This window comes from Quercus robur, chromosome 1 (genome assembly GCF_932294415.1).
Source record: "Quercus robur chromosome 1, dhQueRobu3.1, whole genome shotgun sequence".
Taxonomy (NCBI): Eukaryota; Viridiplantae; Streptophyta; class Magnoliopsida; order Fagales; family Fagaceae; genus Quercus; species Quercus robur.
The window spans coordinates 23,185,536-23,199,839 of record NC_065534.1 but is presented as its reverse complement, the minus strand read 5'-3'; the positions used below and the strand labels follow the sequence as shown (position 1 = coordinate 23,199,839).

The 14,304-nt window shown below is 42.4% G+C and overlaps 1 protein-coding gene across 1 annotated transcript; it reads right to left on the bottom strand.

The window, feature by feature from the left end:
- Window positions 1-6,510: 6,510 nt before the first annotated feature.
- Window positions 6,511-7,467, bottom strand: LOC126689524 (uncharacterized). The gene has a single exon (XM_050384797.1). The coding sequence runs from the start codon at window positions 7,465-7,467 to the stop codon at window positions 6,511-6,513; it is 957 nt and encodes a 318-aa protein (XP_050240754.1).
- Between the last annotated feature and the right edge of the window lie 6,837 nt (window positions 7,468-14,304).

Below are 14,304 nucleotides of genomic sequence, written 5' to 3'. Positions count from 1 at the left end.
AACTTTTTTTCCTTTAATGGCAGTTCTAAAGGGTGGGGTTAGGTTCCCCGTGGACCCTTTTTTGACCAGCACACTTAGGTACTATGGGCTGTGCCCCGACCAGCTCCCTTCCAATTTTTACCGGGTAGTTAGCTGCGTTAGTAGGTTGAACCACACATTTGATTTACAGTTGGATCACCATGACATAAACCACATGTACAGTCTCTGTGGGAATAAAACTTCCAACTATAACTTAAAAACTAGGGATAATCGGGTACGGCTGATATCATGCCTACCTGATTCGAATAGGAACTCGGCCGGGGAGTTTGTCCGGGTGCGCGGCAACTGGTTTGCCGGGGAGATCCCCTGCCCCTTTTCACGGCGTGAAGTGGGTTCGTACCAATCTCTGACTTAACTGTTTCTTCTTCTTCTTCTTCTTCTTTTTATTTTTATTTTTATTTTTTATTTTTTATTGAAGTAACTTTTTATTACTGGTTGTTGATATCGTATCTCATTCCTTTGCAGAGGGTAAGCTGTTCGTCCCGGACATTAGGACAGTCCACGTTAGAGACTTGAATTTCATCCTTCGGTCTGAGATATTTGAGCATTGGGATGGACAGCTCTGAGCCTCACATCTGATCCTCGAGGTCGAACCAGTTTATTCTACCTGGCAGTCCTTCAAACAGGCGTTGTTAGTTGACAGCCCACTTTTGTCGTACATAGACGTTCGGTACGTAAATTTTCTATCGCCGAAGCTTACAATTGGCGAGGCGAGGGAATTTGGAAAGCATTACACCTGCTCAGACGAGCTAGTGCGTCTGCGGGACGAGTCTACGGAGCGCGTGTCTTGGCGTCTTCGAGAGTTAGCTCACGAGGCTATCCAAGAAAAAGCTCTTGTTCAACGACCTGCTCACCCCGAGAACCCTGTTGAACCCGAGGCTCCTGTAGAGGAAGCCGAGCACTTTGCAATTGACGTAACCAACTTGTTGGCCACTGATTCCTTTCTTGGTGAAGACATGGTGACCAGGAAGACCATGACCATTGATTGTTTCGTACCCGGTGCGCGGCAAGCCATTCAGCCCCCACCCTCTCAGAGCCAAACCTAGGCACCTCCCCCTCCACCCTCTCCTCAAGCTGGACAAGCTCGGAAAAGGCAGAGGGCCGCCGATCAGCTGCCCACGGGTCCGAGAGATGTAGCCACTCAGACTCCTCCCCAACCAATAGGAGGTATTGTCATTCACGAGCCGCAAACCCGGGTCGGGCTGGGCGTTGCGTCCTCCTCTCAAGCCGCGCCGGCGTGGAAGCCTAAGTTTCTGCTGGACAACAAGCCTCTGCCTTCAATTGCCTGTGTGCGGATGTGCAAGAAAGGCGAGGGGGGCCGTATTGTTCAGACCTTGGCCACAGGTCTCCTTCTGCCCGATGATGTACATGCCTTCGAAGAAGGGTCAGAGGAGTCCGTGGGGCACAGGTTACAGTGGCATACTATCTCGGTAACTTTCTATTTGTCAATTACTTATCATCCTCTTCATTTCGTTGTCATACTAATTTCTGTCTTTGTTAGGCTGCTCAATTGGCCCATATTCTGGGTGGTCGTGCAAAGGATCTTGCCGAGGAGGTTGATCGAGAGAGGGAGGCACGGGAGACAGCTGTCAAAACGGCTAAGGAAAAACTAAAGGCAGCTGATTCTGCCGAGAAGAAGGCTGCTGTTGTGGAGAAGAATAGAACTTTGGCGGAGAAGAGGTGCGCGGAACTCCTGGCTAAGTAGAATGAAACAGATGTCAAGCTGGCCCAAGCAATTAGCTTAAACACGGCCCAAGCCGAGGAACTTGCCGACCTGAGGGCGGCTTTGGAGGCTTGCGAAGAAAAATGGTACAACAAAGGGTTTGCCGATGCCGAGAATTCTGCGAAACCAGTGGTGAACCAAGCTCGAAGGCTAGGTTTTGAGGCCAGGTGGTTTGCTGCTTTACAAGTTTTAGGGGTTCCCAAGGATTCCCTTCTGAGAGATCCCGGCTAGATTCCCTTTCCGAGCTCTGTCACTGTCGTGTAGGATCCCCCAGTGCCCGTTGAGGAGGAGGAAACAGCAAGTATGAGGAAGCTGGGGGAACAGATCGACGCTCATGCAGAGCCAGATGAAATGGAAGCCACCAGCATCCCGAATGCCCAAGATCAGCTCGATGGGGACCTACACTTTCCCGTGGCCGACCAGTAGCAGCTCGAAGTAGTAGATCAGACTAGACCCTCCACCTGACTAAGTTACTTGCCGTACTGCTTTTCTCATGCTTTTACTTCTTTTTACTGCATTTTTTTTTTATTACTTGGTAAATTTGCCTACGTCACCAGGCTGTGGTGACTGAACAACTTATTTATTTCGCGGGGATGACCCGTACACAGTTGCCAAGTTTTGGCGATGAGACATTAATTCTGCTTTTAACTTTATTTGAATGACTATCTATTCGTTGTGTGTTTGTTTGGACCATGCCTGTGAGTGCTTTACTTTGATCTTCGGTGTTGCCTTTCTTCATCTATTTTTGTTGTTGCTATTTATTCTTTCGCATGTTTGGCCGGGAATTGCCTGCACGGTGGGTTAAATCGAGCCCCAATATATTGTGTTTATACAACGTATGTTTGTTTTCCTGAGAATGTGAACGACATGGTACCTCAAACCCTGGTGTACAATTCTCACCAATTCGGCAATTTTGATTGAACCAAAAATGAGGTTTCTGTCCTTAGAGTTTTTTGTAAGAATGATAAGGTTTCCACCTGCTCGGTGATTTTGATTGAACCGAGAATGAGGTTTCTGTCCTTAGAGTTTTTGTAAGAATGAAAAGGTTTCCACCTGCTCCGCGATTTTGATCGAATCGAGAATGAGGTTTCTGTCCTTAGAGTTTTTTGTAAGAATGATAAGGTTTCCACCTGCTCGGCGATTCTGATCTAACCGAGAATGAGGTTTCTGTCCTTAGAGTTTTTTGTAAGAATGATAAGGTTTCCACCTACTCGGTGATTTTGATCGAACCGAGAATGAGGTTTCTGTCCTTAGAGTTTTTGTAATAATGATAAGGTTTTCACCTGTTCGGCGATTTTGATCGAACCGAGAATGAGGTTTCTGTCCTTAGTGTTTTCCATTCGTACTAAATATGTAATTACTTAAAGTGCAATAACGAAATCGGAAATAGCTTAGACAAGTAACTTCATCATTAAATTGATTACAGCGGAGTATAAGATTTGGACTTACGTTTTTGTGCATGAATGGTCATAGATAAAACTTCTTTAGGTTGTGGACATTCCATGGCCGGGGGATTGGCCTCTCGTCAAGGTCTTCTAGGTAGTAAGCCCTCGCACTTGCAATGGCGGTAACTCTGTACGGTCCCTCCCACATTTGTGCTAACTTCCTTGCACCTACATCCCGTATATTTCCTACGACCTTTCTCAGCACCAAGTCCCCGGCGTTGAATTCCCTACCTTTTACATCTCGATTGTATCTTTGGGCGAGTCTCTGTTGATACTCTGCGAACCGTATGGTTGCTGCTTCCCGGCACTCTTCTAACCAATCCAAGTGCTCCATCATTACCGTCGTTTTGGATGGGTTCAAATCCCGCGACTTGTGCACTGCACTAACTCACTTCGGTCAGTATCACGGCTTCTGCCCCATATGTCAAGGAGAACGGGGTCTCCCCCGTGGATCTTCTGAGAGTTGTACGGTAAACCCACAAAACATTAGGTAACTCTTTGGCCCACCTCCCTTTTGCCCCGTCCAACCTTCTCTTCAACCCGTTCAAAATGGTCTTGTTCACTGCCTTAGCTTGGCCATTGCTTTGAGGGTACGCCGGGGTAGAATATTTGTTCTTAATGCCGAGATCGCTGCAAAAGGTTCGGAAAGCTTTGCTATCAAACTGTAGCCCATTGTCTGATATCAGTGAGTTCGGCACCCTAAACCTTGTGACTATGTTTTTCCATACAAACTTCTTCACGTCCACATCCCGGATATTGGCCAGGGCCTCAGTTTCCGCCCATTTTGTGAAATAATCAACCGCCACCAACACGAATTGGCGGTTACCTATTGCTCGGGGAAAAGGGCCGAGGATGTCCAGCCCCCATTGTGCAAACGGCCATGGACTGTTGACGTGGTTTAGACGACCTGCCGGCTGGTGGATTAGAGGGGTATGTTTTTGGAATTTTTCACACTTTCGGACATATTCCGCTACATCCTTTTGCATCTGCGGCCACCAAAACCCTTGGGTCATTGCCCTGTGTGCTAACGATCGCCCCCCAACATGACCACCACACACTCCGTCATGCAGCTCGGTCAGAAGTTCATTTACTTTATCGGGATGTAAGCATAAAAGGTACAGGCCTCCGAAAGACCTCCGATACAATTTGCGATCTGCCGATAGCCAATACCGGGGAGCCACTCGACGAATCTTTTTAGCCTCTTTTTCATCGTTCGGAACTTTATCCCCGGCTAGGAAGTCTATGATTGGGTTCATCTAACACGGCTTGGTTATTGATACCACGGCCACATCAGCCCCGGCGGGGTTACAGTTATCTTCCATACTGATACTTGGCTCCCTTATAAGTTCTATTTTGATGAGCCGAGGAATCTCCTTGGTAGTCGACGAGGCCAACGTGGCCAGTGAGTCAGCGTGTTTGTTTTATGCTCGACCTACCTAGGCTACCTTCACTGTCCCAAACTTGCCAATGATTTGCTTAGCTGCGCTTAGATAAGCTTTCATCTGAGAGTCCCGAGCTTCAAAGCTTCCCAGGATCTGATAAACAACCAGTCGAGAATCTGAATAAATCTCCACATCCTTCGCGCCCAGGCACAATACGGCCTTCAATCCAACTAGAAAGGTCTCGTATTCGGCTTCATTGTTAGAGGCTTTGAATCCCAATCTGAAGGAATGCTCCAGTCGTATGCTCTCCAGGGTGATTATGACAATACCAACTCCGGCCCCCACCATAGCATTCGAAGCGCCGTTCACAAACACCTTCCACGGGCGATTCTCTACATTACAGATTATCTTCCCATCGTTCTTAGGGGTGAATTTTGCAATGAAATCAGCAAGAACCTGTCCCTTCATCGAGCTTCATGGCCTATACATTATGTCGAATGACCCTAACCGAGTTCCCCACTTAGCTATTCGACCCGTGAAGTCTGATCTTTTTAACAACGATTGCAGGGGATACTCGGTGAGGACGAACACAGTATGAGCCTGAAAGTAATGCGGCAACTTTCTCATTGTGTGCACCAGAGCCAACACTAACTTCTCCAAAGGCAAATATCTCGTCTCAGCATCTACCAAGGTTTTGCTTATGTAATACACCGGTTGCTGCACTCCTCGGTCCCTTAGCAATACAGCGCTCACGGCGTGATCGGACACCAATAGGTACATGAACAAATCTTCTCTGGACTCCGGGGCCGTTAACATGGGCGCTTGCGTCAGATACTCCTTCAGGTCTCGAAAGGCCTTGTCACATTCCTCATCCCACTGAAACCCCTTCCATTTCTTCAGAAGTTGATAAAATGGTCTGCAGCGATCAGCAAATTTGGAGATGAATCAATTTAGTGTGGCTAACATCCCGGTTAATACTTGTACTTCCTTGGGATTGCTCGGCGGTCTAAGGCAATTTACGGCCTCTATCTGGTTGGGATTGGCCTCTATCCCCCCAAGTAGAGATCAGATACCCCAAAAACTTACTAGCCCCCACACCGAAAGTACACTTCTCGACGTTCAGGCGCAACTTATGCTGCTGAAGTACCTCAAATACTCCCCGGAGATCTTCTGTATGTCATGGTTCCTGTTTACTCTTTACCACCATATCGTCAATGTACACTTCTACCGTGCACCCAATTTTCTCTCGGAACATTCTCGTCATCATCTGCTGGTAAGTGGCTCTGGCATTCTTCAACCCAAATGGCATGACTTCATAGTGATAGTTTGCATCCGGGGAAATGAATGCTGTCTTTTCTCGGTCCTCGGGTGCCAGGGCAATCTGGTGATACCCCTGAAAAGCGTCCAAGAAACTCATCCTCGGGTGCCCATATGTAGCATCTACCAATTGATCAATCTTGGGCATTAGGAACGGATCTTTAGGACATGCTCGATTTAAGTCCGTGAAATCTACACAATCTCTCCATTTACCATTCTTTTTCTTCACTATCACTGTATTCGCTAACCATTCCAGGAAGAATATTTCTCTTATCACTCTTGCTTCCTTCAGCCTTTGGACTTCCAAGTTTACCGCGTCAACATGCTCCTTTGATGCTCTTCTCGGCCTTTGCTTTTTTGGGGGGAATGATGGGTCCACGTTGAGCTTATGGATAATGAACTTGGGATCTACGCCAGGCACTTCGTACGAACTCCAAGCAAAGACATCCACATTCTGCAAAAGGAATAACAACATCTTTACCTTCTCTCGGTCATTCATGCTCGTGCCTATTTGGAAATACCTGTCAGTATCTGGAAAAATTCTAACCTTCAAAACCTCATCGGCACAATCTGCCCCTGTTTCTCCTCGGGGCTTCTGTAATTGCTATAAAGTTGCTATTTCGGTGGATTCTGTTTGTCCAACTTGTTCGCCCTTCCACCTGACCGCGGTGACCAGACACTGCCTAGCCACTCGCTGGTTTCCCCGTACCACGACAACTCCATACTCGGTGGGAAATTTAACTTTCACGTGCAGGGTGGACGGAATAGCCTTCATTGCGTGAATCCACGACCTTCTTAGGATTGCAGTGTACGGCGAGAACGACCTGACTACTATGAAGGTCACCATTACTTCCTTACCTTCCATATTCACCGAGAGAAAAATTTGACCTTTGGGAATCACCAATTTTTCGTCAAACGAGACCAACGGCGTATCATATTTCACCAAGTCCTGATTCTTTAATTCGAGCCCCTCGAACAAATCTGGGTACATTACATCAGCTCCGCTTCCCTGGTCTATCATCACTCCTTTCACCAAGAAGCCGTTTATCCGTGCTGTTACTACCAATGCATCATCATGAGGTTGGATCGTCACCTCTAAATCTTCCTCGTCAAAAGAGATTGTCAGCCGACCAACTTTCATCCTTTTCTCGGGTGATTGTCCCTCCGCGCAGGCCACTGTCAATACTCTTCTAACTGTGGCCGCACTCCTCGGGGCAGCGTGGATAACCTCGATCACTCCCAACGGTGGTGGGAGGGGATTCCCTTTCTGCAGAGCACCCTGGCCGGCATCTCGGTTACCGGAATCCACTACGAACTCTTTCAAATACCTTGCCTTTACTAGTTGCCCCAGATTATCTTTTAATACTCGACATTGCTCGGTGGTGTGCCTTTTGTCTATGTGGTATGTGCAGTACAAGTTTTGATTCCTCCGAGATGGGTCGCCCCCCATCTTGTTCGGCCACCTGAAGAACGACTCGTTCTTAATCCGATCTAGACTTTTATGCACCGGTTCTTTGAATGCCACATTCACTCCTTCAATTTGCGCTTCTGATTCCTGCATCCTGAAATCCTTTTTTGGTCTTATTGGAATAATCCCCTATCGAGATCTATCGGGCAACGGGGCCTTCCCCTTATTCTGCAGCCGATCATCTTCGAAACGCTTATACTCCTCAATACGCCTCATAAGTTGCCTCATATCCTCGGGAGGTCTTTTCATCAGCGACTCCCGTAGTTCGGAATCTTCGGGAAGCCCCATCCTGAAGGTGCTTGCTGCAATCTTCTCATTTCCCAGACCGATCTCATTGTATAGTTCCCAATATCGACTGGCATAACTCAAAAGGGTTTCACCGACCCTTATTTTTATGGAAAGTAGCGCGTCCACCGGTTGCGGCACTCGGCTGCACGTCACGAATCGAGTGCCGAACTCTTGGATTAGCTCGACGAAGCTGTAAATGGAACCTTTTCGTAATCCATTGAACCATCTTAAGGCCATGGAGCCGAGACTAGAGGGGAATACCTTACACATCAGCGCATCATCGTGTGCATGCAAGGACATCATGTGGATGTAATGACTGACATGCTCCACAGGATTCGTTTTCCCATCGTAGGAATTGAATGGCGGCCGTGTAAACCGACTCGGCATAGGGGTCTGTTCAATTTCATTTGAGAATGGTGACCGAGCAGCTCTTTGTAAGGCCCGACTCATGGCGTCCATGGCAGCATTGTGGGTTCGCCGTTCCTCTGGTGAATCCGAGCCTCGGTCGTTATATCCACGTGAACATGAACGGTTTCGGTGCTGACGCGTCTCTCGGGAGTGCGAGTGGTTCCTGTGTCGGCATGATTCTCGGGAAAGTGACCGGTCCCGGAATTGTCGGGGACCGGATTGGCTAGAGTCCTCTTCGCCTCGATTTCCCATGCTATCATCCCTCCTTTCTCGGTTGTTTCGGTTCCTTCCCTGGCGTCGACCCCTTGCTTCCAACTCTAGATCCCTTACCAGGCTGCGCAACCACTCCAGTTCTCGGTCTCTACCATTATGTTGCCCGTGTCTCGAGGCACCCGACATTGTTCACTGAGTCTGGTCTGATCCTTCTCCCAGGCCAGATTCTTCTTCTCCTCGCACACACTCCCTATCGTCACGTCTTTTCTGTCTTCTTTCCTGCCATGTGGGACCCCGAGAAGATCCTATCGATCTACTCTCAGCTTGGCCTCCCGAATGCCCTTCGGACATTTCCTGTGTTTGAGTCTCAATCGAACCACAGTTTCGTAGGATAGCCCCACGGTGGGTGCCAATTGTGCGCGCCGGAAATGAAATTATTGGGCCTAACTTCACTTGGGCTCACAACTTATTTATGAGGTGGGTTTTAGGATTTCCTACTTTAGGTCGTTCTCGACACAGAGACTCAAAGTAATATTCCCACTCTCTCTCTCTCTCTCTTGTTTTTCCCTTTTTTTTTTTCTGAACCCCCTTTTCTTCTCCAACTTCTTCTATTTATAGCTCTAAGTTAGTGGGGAGGTCATGATTACTGTCATTGTTAGTGCAATCAAAGGTCCAATATTATCTGTTGTAAGTGAGTGTTTAGGTGAGAGTGGAATGCTGAGATTATGGCTTTGGAACTTGGTTCCAACTCAAGCTAATATGCCCAATAGTGATGTTTCCTGGAACTGCCGAGCACCCTATGGTATGTCTAGATAAAATACTTTCTTAGTTGTTCGGGAAATTTATGCTGAGCACCGGTTAGGGGACGAGATTAAAACTCGTAGTTTATGAAGGTAGTTTAAAGTAGAGATTTGAAAAATGGGGTCGTGCTATTGGGCCTGAACCCAGGGCCTAATTGAGTCTGGGTACCTCGGTGCCGTACATATATATATATATATATATATATATATCATTGATATGCTTTGTTGCCAAATTGACTAGCTGATCAAGGTCACTGTTTCCAATCTCAATATCATAGAACCTCACAGCTATACAAATATCAAATATGGCAAATCTGAAATTGTTATGAATAACAGAAACAGAGGGTAGTACCTATAGAAATTACAAATCTAAGGGTAGAAAAAAAAATCCTGAGAAGAGAGAGCAACAACTTAGGGTGAGAAAAAGGAAGTACCCATACAAATAGATCTCTAGTAGCAGAAAACAATAGAGAAGAAGAGAGAGAGGGAGCAATACCTGTGGAAATTGCAGACCTAAGAGAAGAAAGAAAGAAAAAACTTCCTTGAGAAGAGAGAGCAGCAACTAAGGGTGAGAAAAAGACAATACCCATATAAATAGATCTCTAGTAGCAGGAAAATAAAATTTTAGAGAGGAGGGAGATAGAAAATTTAGGAAGGAGATGAAATTTTGGAAAAGATGCAGGTAGTGGGGGATTATGAGAATTTTGTTAACAGAGCAAAGAGAAGGAATTTTGGAGTAGATGCGGGTAGTGGGGGATTTTGGGATTTTTGTTGACAGAGCAAAGAGAAGCAATTTTGGAGAAGATGCCGATAGTGGGGGATTTTGGGAATCTTGTTAAGTAAAGTCCATTACATTTAGCAAGGGAATAGGAATTCAAAACTTTTAATAAGGAATGACTATTCCTGATTTTAAGGAATAAGGATTCATATGGAATGATTATTACATGTAATAAAACTATAACCAAACAACTGTATAGTTAAACCATATGAATAGTTATTACATTACAGTATCTATTACAGTCTACTAAACGTACCCTAAAAAACTTATGTAATTTACCAAATAAATAAATGATAGACACTTTGGGAAATGCACAAATACAATATAGGTTCATTGTAAAATGTTTTCTAAGTAATTATATTTATGGTCTAATATTTGGTATAAAGCACAATATGTGGTATAATATTTGGGAAATTAATTTCAACTATATTACAATAAAAAAAAGGGAGTGTGCAAAGTGAAAAAGTTCTAACGTTGTGGGCAATAAGCAGAACTTCTACTAATCACAAGTCCAGAATTATAATTTCCGACAATTAATCTCAGCATTTTTTGTATGGCCACAGATAAAAAGGCGGTCAGGAAAATGTTTTTGTCTTCTTCCCCTAACCGTTTCGTTCACCAAATTTTCTCAAACAAATAATTTGCTGGTCTTCCTATTTGACAATATAAACAGAATGATTAAATTCTGCACGACAACTTTTTCGCTAAGACATCTTTATAAGAACAAAAAAAAAAAAAAAATCATATATAATTATTGACAAAGTTTATCTATAAAATTAGTTGTAACTTAAAATTACAATCTTATTTAATACATTTAGCACAGCAGTAATATAGAAGCATAAACAATGATAAAATAGTTTATAAGGAAGAAGATAGCAAAATAGATATAGTCAAAATAAATTAAAACATAGTATGGAATATGAAAACTGAAACAAATAAAATCTTACTTGAAAATACTTCTGTCTTTGATTAAAACTGAAAACTTCTGTCTTTCTTACAAGCTTTGAAAATAAACACTGTCTGAAGAGTTACAAGATTACAAAGTAAAATCTGTAAAGGGTTACAAGATTATCTGTCTAGGAAGGGTTACAAGATTATTTGTCTAGGAAGAGTTACAAGATTACAAAAAGAAAGTAAAGTACAAAAGTCTTTCGGAGAGGGAAAGGGAAAAGGAAAGCTGTAAAGTCTTTCTGAGGGAGAGAGCTATCTTGGATCTATTGGACCTTGGAATTGAAATGGAAATTTTGGACCTAAAATCTGGACCTAAAACTTGGACCTATCTTCTGTCTTTGGAGTCTGTCCTTTTATAGATGAAGTGAACCATGGTAAGTCTTCAAAAGTAACCTGAGTTAACTCAAGTTAATCTGTCGGTAGAATCTTGAACAGTAAAAGTCTATCTTAAACAGTAATAGTTTATCTGCATGTGAATAATATTCTGTCAAAATATCTTTCTGGATCTGTCTGTATTTGTCTGGACTGTAATGGATCTGTCTGGAAGCTATTCATGCATGTCGATGAATAGTGATCTGTCTCCAGTGAATAGTGATCTATCGTCGATGAATAGTGATCTATCATCGTTGTCTGTCAGAAGAGTATTCTGTCTGTCTGTGCCTTCTGTCTATCAATCTGTATCCGCGTAGTTATCATAATCTAGCGGATTAGAGTTATCCTCATACTACTCATGCTCGTGGAGCACTCCATAATCATTACATAGGGCACAATATGAAATAGGAACGAAAACAGGAACATGATCCTTGGCTGTCATCAATCTGGGATCTTTAACAATCCTTCTTTTCCCAATGAGCCTTCCTGCTGAAGGTCTTGGGCCATACACAGCTATCCTGTCGGTGTAGCCATATAAATGGAAACCTCTGTCTAATTCTTTCTGTACTTCATAAATCTTATTACTCATGAAATTAGACCATTCTTGAGCCAGAGCACCTGGATCATCAATAAATAAGTATCTCCTGTATACCAGTTATATTCAGGGATACCACACCAATCATGGATAAGGACTAAAATGTGTGCTGGTTGAGCTTCCATATAATAGCTAGTGTCCCAAACTAGAAGAGTACTCCAGATTTCCATCTTCATATAATTAAGTCCTCCAATTTGTGTGCTGCTTCTTGGATGACTCTGGGAAATAAACTAATCTGATTTGCAGAAGTAATGGTTAATTTGCTGATAAACCCTGCTTCTAGCATTTCAGATAACCATAAGGGATCACAGATTACTGGATCCTCTGTCTCTGTGTTGATAAGTAATCCTGGGTAGGGATTAAATATATCTCCTGTTCTTTCATAAACTCTGTCTGAATTTCCAAAGCTGTCATACCATTTAGCCTTATGAGATAACCATATATCACCTGTCATGTCTTCTGTTCTGATAAATGCTGTAGAGATTAATACTTTAAAAAGATACATCCATCTGTCATAAGAACTTGTTATAGCTTTATGAGTTAATATATTCTGTTGGATTTCAGGGGTAAGGTTCTAATAGCAAGTCTCGTTTTTTGCTGAATCTTAGGGTGAAGCTTTGAAAAGCTTGTTCCCATAAGATAGCTTTTTAGAGACTGTAGTTCTGTCTTTGTGGAGCTTGAATCTCCATCCTCCTTACCAGGGAGTTGACAACCGAGTGCTTCAATAAATGCCCCGGTGCTAACAAGATGTAATTCCAAAGCCTGAAGGGTCATTTGGAATAAGGGTTTCTGTCTGAGGGTGAATGCTGCCTGTAAATTATCAAGAAGTAGTTTAATATGAAGAGGAAGGTCTGTAAATTCTCCGTCTTGAAACATAAGATCACTGTCGAGCACTTTTTGCAGAATTACACTTTTATTACCACATGAATACATTGCCTCTGCTAGCAACGTATCCTGAAGGGATATTGTCTCTATCGAGACGCCTTCATGCATATCCGAAATTTTTACTGAGGGCTTTCGGAAACCTCTGGGTTGCACCGCTGGTGCCTTGCCCTTGTCTTTCTGAGAGAATCTTTTACTCATGGTAGTCTGCAATTGGGTTTTGGGAAAAGGATTATGTTTGGAACAAATATTTTCTGTCAAAACTTCTTTTGAAATTCTTTTGCCTCTATCTTTCTGTGAAATTCTTTTGAAATATTTTATAAGAAAAACAAGAAAAACATTTATAAAACAAACTTTTCTTTGTACACTTTTGTGCTCTTGTTGAGTAGCAATAGTATTAGAGTAGTCATGATGGGATCTGTCAGGGTAAGTGATATTCAGGATATTTCTAAAATCTAGTATGATTCTATCCATGCATGTACTACTATATATCTCTTCATAAAGTCTTTCATTAATAGGACAATCTATCAGGGGATTAATTCTGTCTATGGGGAGATTAAATCTGTCATTATTCAAGAGATTACCACAATTAATATTTTCTTTAATGATTAATAAAGAAGAGTCTGTCAAAGATTCTTTTATTAAAATATCTGTTATATGAATATTTAAAGATGCTATAAAGGGTGTACATTTGTCATTTATTACTATTTTGTTTAGTACTTCTATCAGTCTTATGAGACTATCAGTATGTCTGTCAATATTATTAAAAGGAATAATAATTGTACCATCTATATTTGGTGTAGGGGCAATAGTCTCAAGTTGCCATCTGTCAGTCCATATACTATTAGTCCATGCATATTGATTACAAAAGATTGTATTCATATTTCCATCTTTTATGCCTTTTCTACTGAGTTCTTCTGTAGATTGGACTTTATGCAAAAAAGCAATAGGAAAATAAAAACATATCTCTGTCTCTTTGTCTTGTTTAACTTTCTTTTTGTCATTTTCTGTCAATTGATTAACAAGCAATATTTCTGTCTTTAAAGATGACAAACTTCTTTCTGTTCTATAGATTCCTCTTTCGTTGATATCTGTTAAAATAGTAGCCTTTTTGGAAGAGTGTATTTCTTTCAAGACAGGTGGTACAATGAATTTAAAGAATATATCTTTTTCCAATATATTAGTTTTAATTCCTTCATCTGTCACTAAAAAGGGATAAATTAAAGTCATAAAAGGAATTTCTAAAATAATTTTAGAAAGAAGGTCTTTAATTAAAACAAAGACTGTCTCAAAATATATTCCATCATGGCATATATGAACAATAGGTATTTTATAATTAATTATTAGTTTTTCTCCATTGGCCTGAATTAATCTTTCAGATGATTTTTTATAGTACTTTAAGGATATTAATCTTTCTTGTATAGTGATTTCTGTATGCCATTTTTTGAAAATTACTCTGTCAATTAAACTTAAGAAATTCTGTCTATCAAATTTATTACTATTGTTTGAAACATTAATATCTGTAACTTCTTTATCTGTAGGAGGATCAAGGGGGTCTATCATGGGATTAGAAAATTCTTTTACAATATTATGTTCATTTATGTCCGTCGGATTTTCTTCTTTAATTTCTTGTTTTACTATTT